This window comes from Micropterus salmoides, unplaced genomic scaffold (genome assembly GCF_014851395.1).
Source record: "Micropterus salmoides isolate LMB-PRFRI ecotype aquatic unplaced genomic scaffold, ASM1485139v1 Ms_hic_scaffold_9, whole genome shotgun sequence".
Lineage (NCBI taxonomy): Eukaryota > Metazoa > Chordata > Actinopteri > Centrarchiformes > Centrarchidae > Micropterus > Micropterus salmoides.
Window position 1 is genome coordinate 21,643,487 of NW_024044681.1, and position 13,687 is coordinate 21,657,173.

The 13,687-nt window shown below is 43.9% G+C and overlaps 1 protein-coding gene across 9 annotated transcripts in view; it reads left to right on the forward strand.

Annotated features, from left to right (window-relative positions):
* The window catches only part of fryb (furry homolog b (Drosophila)), a 64,694-nt gene extending 51,110 nt beyond the window's left edge, over window positions 1-13,584 (forward strand). For 5 of the 9 annotated variants that reach the window (XM_038708154.1, XM_038708147.1, XM_038708148.1 and 2 more), the window contains exons 40-66: window positions 240-331; window positions 503-596; window positions 803-1,022; window positions 1,195-1,346; window positions 1,626-1,813; window positions 1,952-2,046; window positions 2,198-2,396; window positions 2,496-2,717; window positions 3,041-3,239; window positions 3,357-3,454; window positions 3,652-3,822; window positions 4,162-4,302; window positions 4,398-4,583; window positions 4,691-4,855; window positions 4,957-5,031; window positions 5,157-5,327; window positions 5,553-5,561; window positions 5,944-6,138; window positions 6,279-6,419; window positions 6,510-6,724; window positions 7,545-7,749; window positions 7,915-8,064; window positions 8,161-8,259; window positions 8,369-8,452; window positions 9,035-9,145; window positions 10,270-10,505; window positions 10,770-13,584. In XM_038708154.1, coding sequence (XP_038564082.1) covers window positions 240-331; window positions 503-596; window positions 803-1,022; window positions 1,195-1,346; window positions 1,626-1,813; window positions 1,952-2,046; window positions 2,198-2,396; window positions 2,496-2,717; window positions 3,041-3,239; window positions 3,357-3,454; window positions 3,652-3,822; window positions 4,162-4,302; window positions 4,398-4,583; window positions 4,691-4,855; window positions 4,957-5,031; window positions 5,157-5,327; window positions 5,553-5,561; window positions 5,944-6,138; window positions 6,279-6,419; window positions 6,510-6,724; window positions 7,545-7,749; window positions 7,915-8,064; window positions 8,161-8,259; window positions 8,369-8,452; window positions 9,035-9,145; window positions 10,270-10,505; window positions 10,770-11,028 — 4,172 coding nt within the window. In that variant the 3' untranslated portion in view covers window positions 11,029-13,584. The remainder of the gene's footprint in view (window positions 1-239; window positions 332-502; window positions 597-802; window positions 1,023-1,194; window positions 1,347-1,625; window positions 1,814-1,951; window positions 2,047-2,197; window positions 2,397-2,495; window positions 2,718-3,040; window positions 3,240-3,356; window positions 3,455-3,651; window positions 3,823-4,161; window positions 4,303-4,397; window positions 4,584-4,690; window positions 4,856-4,956; window positions 5,032-5,156; window positions 5,328-5,552; window positions 5,562-5,943; window positions 6,139-6,278; window positions 6,420-6,509; window positions 6,725-7,544; window positions 7,750-7,914; window positions 8,065-8,160; window positions 8,260-8,368; window positions 8,453-9,034; window positions 9,146-10,269; window positions 10,506-10,769) is intronic. The other 4 variants (XM_038708151.1, XM_038708155.1, XM_038708150.1 and 1 more) reach the window with 3 other exon arrangements.
* The last annotated feature ends 103 nt before the right edge of the window (window positions 13,585-13,687 follow it).

Below are 13,687 nucleotides of genomic sequence, written 5' to 3' on the forward strand. Positions count from 1 at the left end.
TAACATATTTTGCCCTAATGAGTAATTTACAAAATTATATTTCCAGCAAGACAAATATGCAGATGAATTTCAGCATCAGAATAAGCTAATGAAAATCTAAAACTACCAAGGCGCTTCATTATTTTCCTGTGTTTTTTTCTTTACTTCTTCTTTGTATGTATCTGTGTCTGCCTGTTATACTATAGTAAAGTTATCTTAACCTTATTATTGTCTTACTGGATGGGTATTTTGTTGGCCAGGTCTGGACCACTACAGACCAGAGGTCTACGAACACAGCAAACGACTCCTTCTCCACCTCCTCATTGCTCTCTCCTGTAACAACAACTTCCAGGTCAGAGTGGGATCTTAATACTACATTATACTATTTCAGCCTGAATTAACATTGCATTGCACAAAGTGGCGATGGAAAGTTGTTCAGTCAAAAATAAAGTCACACACCCATCGACAGGGCTTTGGCCAAATTTGAATAGTCACTGAAGAACCCTCCTTTTTGTGTTTCCAGGTAATAGCCTCAGTTTTGATGCTGACGAGAGAGATCAGCGACAACAAGACCCTCACCATTAAGTCGAGCTACCACACAGAGTACCAGCAGTCACGTAAGTAGAAAATACTCAACATGCATGCACACATTTATTAATGCTGTGACGGTGAAAAGAAATGAGTGTTCAATTGGTTTTTACAGTGGAGAACTGATAAAATGGTAAAAAAGAAAAAGTACAATACATAACAAAAGGATAAAGCTGCGGGGTGATATATTAATATTACACTTCATTCTATATGCTCTATAATCACGTTTCCTTAGATGCACCTGACTTCCTACGAGAGTGGCAGACATCTCCAGTGGTGGACTCCGGTCTCAGCTCCACCTCCAACTCTTCTTCTGCCAGTCTGGGTGGCGGCAGCACTGCAGGCAGTGTTGGAAATTTGCCCCTTGTAACACCTGACGACCTGGAGGACCTTGAAGATACGCCCAACGAAACAGACGAGAAGACAAACAAACTCATCGAGTTTCTCTCCACCAGGTACGCACACCTCCAGTGATTTTTTGTGCGATTCTAGAAGCTCAGCTGCTGCATTTTGCCGTACAAATGGTCGAGCAGGTGTGTTTGTGAAGTGCGTGTGTGTGTGTGTGTGAAAATTTCACTGTAGTGCTTGTGTAACATGTATGTGGTGCTACTGGTGGTGGGTATACAGTGCCTGGAGTACTGTGTTGTTGTTGCTCAGAGCGTTTGGGCCGTTGTGGGTGCATGAGGACATAACACCAAAGAACCCCAACTCCAAGAGCACGGACCAGCTCTCCAACTTCCTACGCCACGTCGTCTCTGTCTTCAAGGAGTCCAAGTCAGGTGAGAAACCACTCATGTTAAAGTGTAGCGTTCTGAAAATCCAAATCTCATCTTCAATTTAATTTTTAACATCCCGCTATGTTCTGCCATGAGGCAAACCAACTGACTCAATGCGAAATCCAACACTTTGGCACAAAATGCATAATAAAGCCTAAAGCAAATAAAGACTGCCAGTCTTCTCAACAATGATGTGATTGGTTCAAAGTAATAACCCTTATTTCCAAAAATGTAGCAGTAATTGTTTCATGATAATGTCTTTGTACCCATGTGTTTATACAGACTTCCACCTGGAGCACCAGCTGAGCGATGTGGCTTTACAGACGGCTCTGTGCAGCTCCTCACGGCACTATGCTGGACGCTCTTTCCAGATCTTCAGAGCCCTCAAACAGCCAATCAACAACCACGCCGTCTCCGACCTGGTCTCACGGCTCGTTGAGGTGGTGGGAGAACACGGGGACGAGGTGCAGGTGAGAGGGAGCGAGAAGGATCGATTGACGTGTTAGGGGCAGGACATGAGAGAACTGTTCTTGCACTTAACATCCTCTTTAGTATGCAAAATAGAATGCATTTTATGTTGTTTACGTAACAAAACACGTGTGTTTCAGGGCTATGTGATGGAGGTTCTGTTGACGCTGGAGTCAGTGGTGGTGAATCTAGCAGAATGTCTGAAAAACACCGACCTTATGGCAGCTCTTACCAGGTAGGCCTCTGCTCTTTATGAGTGAAAATATTGATTTAAGCCAGCCTTTATCTACCAAACTTTTTATTTTCCTGGTGATTTGATACAAGGACACATTAAACATATGTAACCATATTCAAGTATATTCACTTTTACTGTATTTGATTCACAGGACGTCCTCACCAGACTTTGTCACTAGTGAAAAACTGATGAACAGAAAGAGTACAGGTCAGCTGAACTTCCCTGGCCCGGGATTTGTTGGTCTGTCGTCACAACGCCACCAGCGCTCCTACTCTGTCCCCAAGAAGTTCGGCGAGTGTAGCCACCAGTCAAGTGATCCTCCTCGCAGTGCAACTCTGGATCGCATACAGGCAAGAAAGGAAGACTCTTGTATAGAGCGACACCTTACTGCTGGAGCAGACTTGTTGAGCACAGTACATTCAATGTGATGTTTTATTTTCCATCTTCAGGCCTGCAACAGTCATGGCCTCGTTCGAACTGGAAGAACCCCTGGGTCCTGCACATCATCAACCAACCGTATTGATCCCAGTGTTCTATCGGATCCTGCCCATGTTTCCCATCCCTCGTCAATACTGGCCACAGTCTTCTGGGTGGCGGTGTCACTCATGGAGTCAGACTTTGAGTTTGAATATCAGATGTCACTTCGCCTTGTTCATAAGTTGCTGTCAAAGGTACATAGGATTAAACTTACTGATCTTAGAGGGGAAGTAATGTAATTGCATAAACAAACGTTAGGACAGAGATAAAACTAGAAACAGAAGAGTGCAAGCAATTTCTGAAAGCTGTGCTGCTCCTTACTGCCAAGTGGACCAAGTCCTAAGAAGGGCAAGAAGCTCTAAAAATGGTACCTTTTATTATATTTTTATTAAAATATATTTAATAATGTAATTCCTGTCAATGCCTCAGGATGTCAGAATGTATTTCAGGAGGACACTAAATAATACAACCAACGTCCACTTTTAGTTAAACCAAAAAAATGCTTCCCCCCCCCCAGGTTCCCTTAGACAGAGCAGAGAACCGTGAACGCCTAGAGAAGCTGCAGGCTCAGCTGAGGTGGAGCGGGTTCTCTGGGATTCAGCAGCTTTTGTTGAAGGGCTTCACCTCCCAGGCCACTTCTGACCTCACCTTACAGCTCTTCTGCCAGCTCACGCCTGTCTCCCGCGTGCCTGTTGTTGACAGCTCACAGTCTATAGGTGAGCACTGGGGATCACAATCATTTTCATCCTGTATCATTTTATTAGCTGACAAAGTCTGTAGTTGTTCTTTATGCTGGGTGCTGTGCGATGTTCAACCTCTTTTCTCTGTGCTAGGTTTCCCTCTGAATGTTCTGTGTCTGCTGCCACATCTGGTGCAACACTTTGGTCACCCAACTCAGTTTTGTAAGGAGAGCGCAGAAAGGATCGCACAGGTATTGAGCAGCTCTTCTCTTCTCTTCCTTTGGGTTAGGTCAGGTTTTATCTGGCATTAAAGTAAGTTTGTCTAATATAAAACTCATGACAAATAAACATGCACAGAAAAGATAAGTACAAGATTAAGACATGCAGGAGAGATGAAAAGCAATCTGCTGGCCGCCTCTCTCTCATGCTCTGTCTTTCCCTCTCTCAGGTGTGTTTGGAGGAGAAGCACACAAAGCTGTCTCATTTGGCCCATGTGATGACTCTCTATAAGACACGTTCCTACACACGGGACCCTTTCTCCTGGGTCAGTGTGGTTTGCCGCTACCTCCATGAGGCTTTCTCCGACATCACTCTCAACATGGTCACTTATATGGCTGAGGTATGTGCTGATAAATTTGGATTGCATACCTTATGTCTAGGTTTACATGGTTAGCTTTCTACCTGTTTGCCTACAAGATTAAGGCTTATGTTTGGTGGATAGTTTTAGTGAAAGTTGTTTGTGAAGTAAAGCAGCTAGTTAGTGGGGCATTTCTCCAGTCAGGTGCAGAATGGGTTCATGTTATTTTGCTGAAGGATCGCACTTTTCAGTAATCTGTTAGTTAGTAAACAATAATCTAGTCTCCTACAGTGTTAAATTGGTTATACGCCTAGTGACATTGCCCCTAAGAAAGATAAATGTTGCTTTTCCACTCACTGAACGTCTCTCTCCATATCTCAGCTGCTGGATAAAGGCCTTCCCAGTATGCAGCAGTCTCTTCTCCAGATCATCTACTGTCTGCTCAGTCACATGGACCTGACTGCTGTACAAGTCAAACAGTTCAACGCTGATGTCACAAAGACCATTGAGAAGTTTGTCCAGGTAACTGTCCTACAATACTTATTGTTATCTGCTGCTTAAATAAGGTATTCAGTGCTGTCTCTCTTATACTTTATGCTGTGTTTGTGATTCCATAGACAGTCCACTGGAAGGATGCCTTAAACATCTTGAAACTGGTGGTATCACGCTCTGCCAGCCTAGTTCATCCAGTGTACGGCCACACACAGGGTGATCTGTCCAATCTAGAGGTCAGCAGGGTGTGGGACGGTTCAGCCAAGGCTCTGCCTGGAAAAACACTGGACTTCACCTTTGACATCTCTGAGGTGAAGAAGCAACAAAAATAAAAGGACATTGACTACCACCCTCTTACGATACAATGGACTACATGTTCATGAAAACTGTTTTATGAGGACCTGTCTCTTCTCTACAGACTCCAGTGATTGGGCGTCGGTTCGACGAGCTCCAGGGTTCAGGGGGTAGAGAAGGAAAAGCCAGAGCCATGGCCGTAACCCGGAGTACCTCCTCGACCTCCTCTGGATCCAACTCCAACACCATCCTGGTGCCCGTCAGCTGGAGGCGACCACAATTGTCTCAGGTAGAGTCACCATAGCAAAATTTTAGATCTGTTACATGTCGAGTTTATCAAAATTTATGTCCAATCCCTTTTTGACTTTTATTTATTTCTCCTACAAACAGAAACGAACCAGAGAGAAGCTGGTGAACGTTTTGTCTCTTTGTGGACAAGAGGTTGGACTCACCAAGAACCCATCTGTAAGCTCCCACCTCTTGTCTCCTGTATTTATGGAGAGTAATGCCTCTAATTTTCGTAAGGAAGCCGATCTTTTGATGTGAACTTAACCGGTGTGAATTCCTTTTTTTTTTTTTCTTCTCGTCAGGTGATCTTCTCATCGTGTGGCGACTTGGACATGATGGAGGTGCGGGAGAGTGGTGTGTCATCAGAGGAGGGCGGAACCAGAGAGGACACACTAGACGACACCGCCAGTGAGCAGCAGTTCAGGGTTTTCCGAGACTTTGACTTCCTGGACGTGGAGCTGGAGGACGGAGAGGTGAGATCCATATTTCACTGTTCTCATGGCCACTTTTGACCATAAATCAAGTTTAGATATTTCAATATCTGTCTCTCTTCTTCCCCTTTACCTTTAATGTGTGTTTAATTTTATCCACCTGTCTTTGTTTAACATCAGTATATTTGAAATGTATTTCTCTGTCCCTCCTCCTTGTCTGTCTCTCTGTCTAACTCTGTGTCTCTCTCTCTTCCCCTCGCTGCCTAGGAGCTCCAGGTAAGGTTTCTCACACTGAGCACTTACATTAGCTTCTATCAGCGCTGTGGTGTTGCTGGCTCCTTTGTTTTTCCACTGAAATAAAAGCAGAGGATGATGTGCTTCATTTTGCTCTCACAGCTTGGTTGCAGAACTACCTTTCTGACAATATTACTATTTGTTATAATGGGGATAAATGATGTTGTGAAGTGTTAATGGGGGAACGATTATCATATTAAATGCAGCCTTCTCAGCATATTTTCATGCCTTGAATAACATTTTGCATCTTGTGCTTGTCATCAGACGCTCTCAGACTATTCATTATCTTAAAGGTTAATATGAAAATTCATAGTTGCCTATGCCTTTGTCATCCAATGTGTATATGTGTGTGTGTTTTATCTAGGGCGAGACAGTCGATAACTTTAATTGGGGCGTGCGTCGGCGATCTCTGGACAGCACCGAGCTGGGCGACTTGTTGGAAGAGAGCCAACACTCAGGCAGCACCCCCAGTCTGGGTCACGAAGACCCCCACGATTCAGACGAGTCCTCAGAGGAAGAGGAGTCTTCAACCAGCCAGAGCCTCTCTCACTCTCAGCTTGTGTGTAGCCTTAACTGTTGGATCAATACAACATTAACTTCCGCTGAAGCCAGAATAAACCTTATTGGCAGTTATTGTAATGACCCAATTTGACAGTCAGTCAAAGTGATAGATATTCCTGTTTTGCCCTCCTGTTCCAGACTAACCCTTCTCCATCAGAGGAAACCAATCACACTGATTCTCTATCTACGTCTTACGACACATCTGCCGACCCACAATCCTTCATTGCCACCACACCGGGCCAGGGAGCGCTCCATGATGATCACAGTGGCCTACATACTGTGAGTAATAGAACACACAAACATTCATATGCACACGTGCATTTGTACCGATATAATTGTTACCCTCAGGAAAATGTAATGTCTCCTCAGGGGAGGGTGTGTGGAGATGATGAGGACACTCAGGCCCAGGACGACGACCTGTCACTGAGCGCCAACGAGCTCCCTCACGGCTCCGACTGCGGCGAGAGCTTCACCCTGGAGTTGCCGGGGCAACCTCAGGATCAGCCAAGCATTCTGGACCACAGACTCAACCCAGACTACTGCCAACCACCGCTGGACTTTCTTGACCCCAACTGCCTGCCCAGGTGAATGTGACTGACAGGAGTAAAAGAACAGGAAACAATATGGATTATTGTTTCACTGGAACTTTTATCAACTGGCAGACTGAATGACAATAGGACTAAACCTCAGTTAAACTTATTTTTAATCTGTCACAACCATGTTTGTGTATACAGCATGAGGACAGATCAGGTCATTTATCATAAGCTGCTATTCACAATGTGTACTTTTCTATACATACTTTTCTGAGACACCAATTTTCTGGCACTCGTGTGTTCTTATATATGTAAACCCCAGTTTGAATCCTTCATGAAAATAGACTTTGAACCTTGTGTAAGTAAGTAAATCACTAAATAGAAACACTGCTACATACGTGGGTAACATTAGGTTGCATGCGCATTAACACATGTTTTCTCATATGTTATATCCCTGCTAGTGCCATTTTCCCTTTGTTTCCACAGTTTTGTGTTGTCAGTTTATTGGAAAATTTTCTCTTGACATATTAAATGATTCCTTTTAGAGAATTCCTATTAATCCTGGCCCTTGAGGTGTATGTGCTATATTTTCTGCCCCCTGTAACCTATAAATTAAGCTAGATTTAAAAAGAATATTGTACGTTTTAAGCGCTTTGAGTTTCCATGACAAAGCGCTATATAAATGTAATGCATTATTATTATTATTTTCCAAATACCACTTGAACCTTCAATCTAAATGGCACAGAGACAAGCACATTACCCAGCTCACATAATCCCCTGAGGTAGCTTGGCACTTGATTTTTTATATAAAGGTGAAGAGGGGAAGGTATCAAAACCTTTTTTCTCTGTACCCCCATTTCCATGGCGACAGCTTACGTGATGATGTAGATGACTTGGAAGACCTTGGTTTTCCTCCTCCCCCCTCTCCATTTTTCTCCGCCATCTTGGCAGCCTTCCAACCCACAGTGTGTGACGATGCTGAGGAGGCATGGCGTTGTCATATCAATCAGCTTGTGATTGACTCAGATGGCTCCTGTGCAGTCCACACTTTTCAAGTCTTCTCATCTCTCTTTAAGGTAAATTGCAGGGAGCATTAGTTAAAATCATATTCGTATGTTTATCCCTGTGTTCGTGACTGTGATGCTCATTTTTCTCTTAAAGCTAACTCTCATATCCAGTAGGATCTACATGCATGTATGTGCAACAGTACAAGAATTCCCCAGACTTTCTTTCTTTCCCAGAACATCCAGGGAAAATTCTGCCTCCTGACAACTGATGTTGCCACTTACCTCGGAGAGGGCTTAAGGGGCATCGGATCAAAGTTCCTCAGGTCCTCACAGATGCTAACCACATGCTCAGATTGTCCCACAATCTACATCGATGCTGACACGGTGAGCATTGTGGAGAAAAAAAATTAACTTAAAAGTGGGAAATGGGATGTGTGCAGAATTAGTCAGGCAAGTTTCCTTTTTTTGGTCTTTTTTTAGATCATGTCCTATGGTCTCCTTGAAAAGATGAAGTTCAGTGCGCTGGAGCTGCAGGAGTACCTAGATACCTACAACACCAGAGAGGAGGCTGCTGTATCGGTAACTCAACCTCCACACGCTGTTGATACATCTGTTGTCTTCATACAAACTAATCAACAAAATATTCACGATGCCTTTTCTTGTTCCAATCCCCGCTATTTTCCTTCAGTGGCTGAGGAACTGTAAGGACACATTTCCGAGGTGCCCCGGCGACAGCGTGGTGACCTGCCAGCCTGGAGACTCAGAGGAGAAGGTAAAGGCAACTTGTTAACATGTTATAGAGTTCACAGGCTCAACATGTGGGTAACTTCTTCACGTGTGCTTTGCATTTCTGTTTCTCTTTGCGTCTTTGATTTTGTCACACTGAAATGTTTGCTGTCTTTGCATGTTCTCCATGTGTTATCTAACCTTTTACCCCTTTGCCGCCAAGAACAACGGAAGATTTAAAGTTGCTGGGTTTTATACACTCTTGACTAATTCTGGGTAGCTTGACTATGAATAGTGGTGGTTTATACTGTGCTGTGCATGTGTTTGATTGACGCTTTGTCTTCCTCTCACCTCACTCTGACGCCCTAACATGCTCTCTCGCTGTCTAGCAAATGGAGTCTCTTGCAGTAAGTTCTCTTTCAAGTTTCTTCACTTCACTGCTGTAGATTCCTCTTAAATAAACTGCTTAATTTACTTTGCACCAGACAACAAGCTAGTCGTGTTGTTGTGTGTTTGCATGTGTGTGCATATGTGGTGTGTGCTTTTGAGAACGTGTGACTGTTATTATGTCTTGTTTGTTCTCTACTTCTGATGAATCTGACCCTGTTTCTTCTTTAATATCTTCTAGCAACTGGAGCTTTGTCAGAGGCTCTACAAGCTGCACTTCCAGCTTCTCCTACTCTTCCAGTCGTACTGCATGCTCATTGGTCAAGTTCATGCCATCAGCTCTGTGCCTGAGGTGAGCCAAATCATACTTCATAAAGACATCATTTACACTTTTAACAATGCAAGCTATTTTATTGGTTCTCTTGGGCATACGTGAGAAGATTCACTATGCAAGTAATCTGTAGTCAAAATTAAATAGATTAAACACCAATGGTGTGGATGTTTTTCTGCTTGACAGTTGGATGTGGAAAGAATTATGTTCCATGATTAACAAAGTCAAAGTCAACTTTATTGTCAAATCTACCATTCACAAGGCACACAGAGGATTGAAATTGTGTTTCTCTCATGACCCACTGTGAATACTAGATGAGAAAGAAGAAGAAAAACAATAATTTACAAATTCAGTGCAACAATTGTCTAAAATACTGTCTGCAGCTAAACATTTAATGTAAAGGTATCCATCAGGTTAAACAATTCTTGGCTGATTTGATTGATAGGAATTAGAGCTTGACTGATGCTGGATTTTTAAATCTATACTGATATCTGGACGTTCATATTTAAACACATGACATCAACATTTTTGATGAGAATCCTTAAGATTTGGCTTTGTGTACTGAGTGGGACATTCTTCAATTAAAAACAAAAAAAAAACTTGTCAGTGCTCACTGGTGAACAAATTTAATAGGGACACTGTATTTATGTGATGCAATTTCTTCTCACTTGTTACTTATCAACCACCATACTGTTTAATAAAATCTCTGTGATATACTGCATATAACTGTAATACATATTCTGATATTTAACAGTGACAAATAAAAAGAACGTACTGTATAGGTCCATGAAGGGCAAATGCACTTTTACAGACTTGACCATTTATTAGGTTCCAACGCTGTTGAAGCTGCATTATATTTAAAACAAAACAATTTTATATAACAGCTTTAAGCACAAGTTGGTTGGCAGCAATCAGGAGTGCAACATTAGATTTTCTTGAATACAAGATACATAATGAATCCACTCAAATGTTAACATCCATGTGTGTAAAGGTGCCACCAAATTAAGACCTAAAGAAAACCGTTTTCCGTGCTGCTAGCTTCTAAAGTAAATCATGAGTATTGGATCAAATAAACATTCCTTCTGTGATTACTTTAAAAGCTCAAACACCACTCAGCCGCCATCTGTTTCCTTCCCACCTCAAAGCTGCTGAACATGTCTCGGGAGCTCACTGATCTGAAGACCAGCCTGCAGGCAGCGGAGGCGGCTGTAGCCAGCGACCTAGAACTCAAACACTTGACCCACACTCACGCACACGCAACCCAGGTGGCGGCCATGGTTGTGCCCAGCTTCCCAACCTCGGAGGCGGCTGTGCAGGCCATACTGGAGTGCCTTAAGAACCACGAGTTCACAAAAGCCGTGCGCTACATCCAGGAGTGCAGGTGAGTAACAATCAAACATCAGTTAGACTGCATTGAAACCACTACTCTTTAATGGTTTTTCATCCCATCCCAATCCATCCCAAGTGCTCAGTAGTGTAAGAAACTATTGGACAAATTATGTGTTTAATCGTTGTTGAAGATAAACATTTGCTTTATATAGCTGCAACACTAACTGTTGTAATTGGACCTACAGTCTTCACATGCACACATTATGTCCACTGATCACACTGACTCATCACACCTTCTTTTTTATCTGCTTTTCAGGAGGCAGTGGCCCACCGGCGTGTTTGGTGGCAGCTCAGAGAGCGAGGTCCAGACACTGCTCAATGTCTACTTTCGCCACCAGACGCTGGGCCAGACCGGCACCATCGCCCTGGTCGGTTCCCGCCAGGACCTCAGCCTGATCTGCTCCAAGCTGCTGGAGCTCAACGGGGAGATCCGCGACATGATCCGCCGCGCCCAGGGTTACCGGGTCGTCACAACCTACCTCCCCGACTCCAGTGCCTCCGGGACAAGTCTCTGACAGGAGCTCAGGAGCCCCCCACCCCCTCCTTCCCCGCCCTTGCCTCCCCCGTCGCTCCAACCGCTGACCCTTCCAAAACCATCTCCACATCCCTCACTGCCATCTCAGCCTGCTCTTACAAAGGAGGCCCAGCACCCACATACATGGCCCCTGCCTCCTCCAGTGGGTCTGCTGCCCCAGCTGCACAGCTCCAGACAGCTACCTGCCTACCGCCCTGCCCAAACGCAGACCCATATTTAGACAGGGATCCAAACCTTTCAACGCTCTCCCCATCCTCATCCACTTTAAACTCTGACACGTCTTTGCTTGATTTTCCCAAACCCCCTGATCTGTTCTCATCACACAGCTGCTCAAACACACCAGGCCAACCGGATTTTACACTGCCGCACACACAAGAGCCAAGGAGGAGTTACCTCGATGAGAACACTAACCTTTATAATCCCTTCAGAGGACATTCATCACACAGTTCTCCTCTGTTACATTTACACAGCAGCAAACACCTGATACCATCTCTTACGTCTAACATGCTCCTGACTGTAGCCTCAGAACCCACCTTGCTCACATACTCTGACACACACACATCACCCATTCCCCCTCGGGGCTCGCATCTTCCCCATTTCCCCCGTTCTCCATACAAACATTCAAGCACATCCCTGATTCTATCCCCGGGCTATGACACGGTCTTAACCCACAGCCCTGCCCCGTCTTCATCCCTCCTCCCTTCCCCACCTCCCCCTCCCTGCCCCACCGGCCCAGAAGAGGCTACAGCATGGGGTTGTTGTTGCTCCCTCGGTGGCGCTACTTCGCCCTTATCTCGCTACCTGGGGAAGGTGGGGCACGCCGCCCTGCCCCTATTGAAAGTAGGGGGGCTCCTGAATGCTGAACCGTCAGACGTCCAGACCTGAGACGTAACCTTACCAAGCCAGAGGACCTAAGGAGCTTTGACATTTATGAATCCAAATGCCTGAACTTGAGCAAATGCTTAAATCTGAAAAAGAGAATGACTTCCTAGACATACCCACTACAGATGGCTACCTGCTGATAAAGATGACCTGATGTGATCTATCCGAACACTAGCTTCGCTTTACGGCCACATGTAGTAAAATCGATGTCCTCTTGGTTTAAGCCCTGCTTGATGGTAATCTCTCAGCCTGTTATCTGTTCTGCACATGAGGACCTTGGATTTCTAACTTGCTTCCCAGGGGAACTCCAGACCTGATTGAACTTGATTGACTGTTGCTGCCTCCTTCAGGAAGGACGTAGTTTGCTGGTAGTATCACCAGAGACAGTGAGGAAACTACCCGTGACATTACGTAACATCACTGGTAGAGTTTTCGCTATTGCACTAAATGGAGTTTTGGTATTAGTTTTTAAATCAAATGTTACAGAAAGGAGGTAATGTTTTTGTTTGTTTTGTTACTGTGAGAGAAGAGCATGTGACTTTCACTGAGAAGGAAAAGGCCAAAAGCTGGATTTTCTTTTCTCTCCTGATGTGTCTACTGTTTTGAGACCTCCTTTTGGAGGAAATTGTGCAATGCATGACCCAGTTGAATGCTTTCTACTGTACTAGTGTCCCTTTCGGCTCCCCTAACTGCTAAAATTCACTGACTCCTAAAAGTCTGACCTCTCCAGACTGACTGAAAAGACTGATCGACAAAGAGCGGATGCAGAACATTCAAGCGTAATTCCTCATGCTGCCCTTGCTCTGTTTATATTCTGTACCAGTGAATCAGCTCGTCTCCCGACTACTGTTGTAAACATTGGTAGACTAATCATGCCATCATCTGTGCACTCCTCTGTGGCTAGTGGTATCATCATTAGCGAGTGTACACACTGTATATTTCTCACTGTAACACGTCGACCTTGTGTGTTCACATGCCAAGAGGACGGTGCATGTACTATATACACTCAAATATTTTGTCTGTCTGTATACTGTTACTAGTTATGGGCATACAACCGTTGTAGCATATGTTAGTGTGTGGTATGTAGTTACCTTACACGTAAGGGAAATGCTGACATTCAGCACTCATTGATGTTCAAAACAAAATCTGTGCTACTACTGAAGTCGCAACGCTTCCTGTCGTCAGCCCTTTTGTGACTCCCCCTCATTTCCACTCTAGAAGTTGTTTGCTGTACAAATATCTTTTTCCTATTTATATCTGATCAGCTATAAAATCAACACTCATTTGACTTAGGTTTTATATTGATGTTCTCTCAAATCAAACTGCCATGCATGCATCTTCTGTGTACTGTATGGAGTGTTTGAAATATTTATTAACAAAATCATATTTTATCTGAAAGATGTGTTTGTTTGGTGTACAAAAGGGAGCTTTAAGCTCATGCGGGTATGTATTTTCTTTTCCTTTGTGTGGGAGAATGTTTGTGTGCATGCCAAACAAGAAATTGCACATTTTTAAAGCTTTTTAGATCAAGACTGTAGTTCCCCCCCCCTTGTAAATACTTTTACAGCCTTTGTGAAGTTGTTTTGAGTTGATACTCTGTACAAGTTAGTGTCAAAGTAAAAGACATTAAAAGTATCTCTTGTTTCACTTAAAATCCCCTCACACACTTAAAGATTGGCTCTGCATTAACATACCAATTTAAAATTTAGAAACTCATTTGTAAGCATTGAACATCTTGTGTTTAGCCTCCACTGACC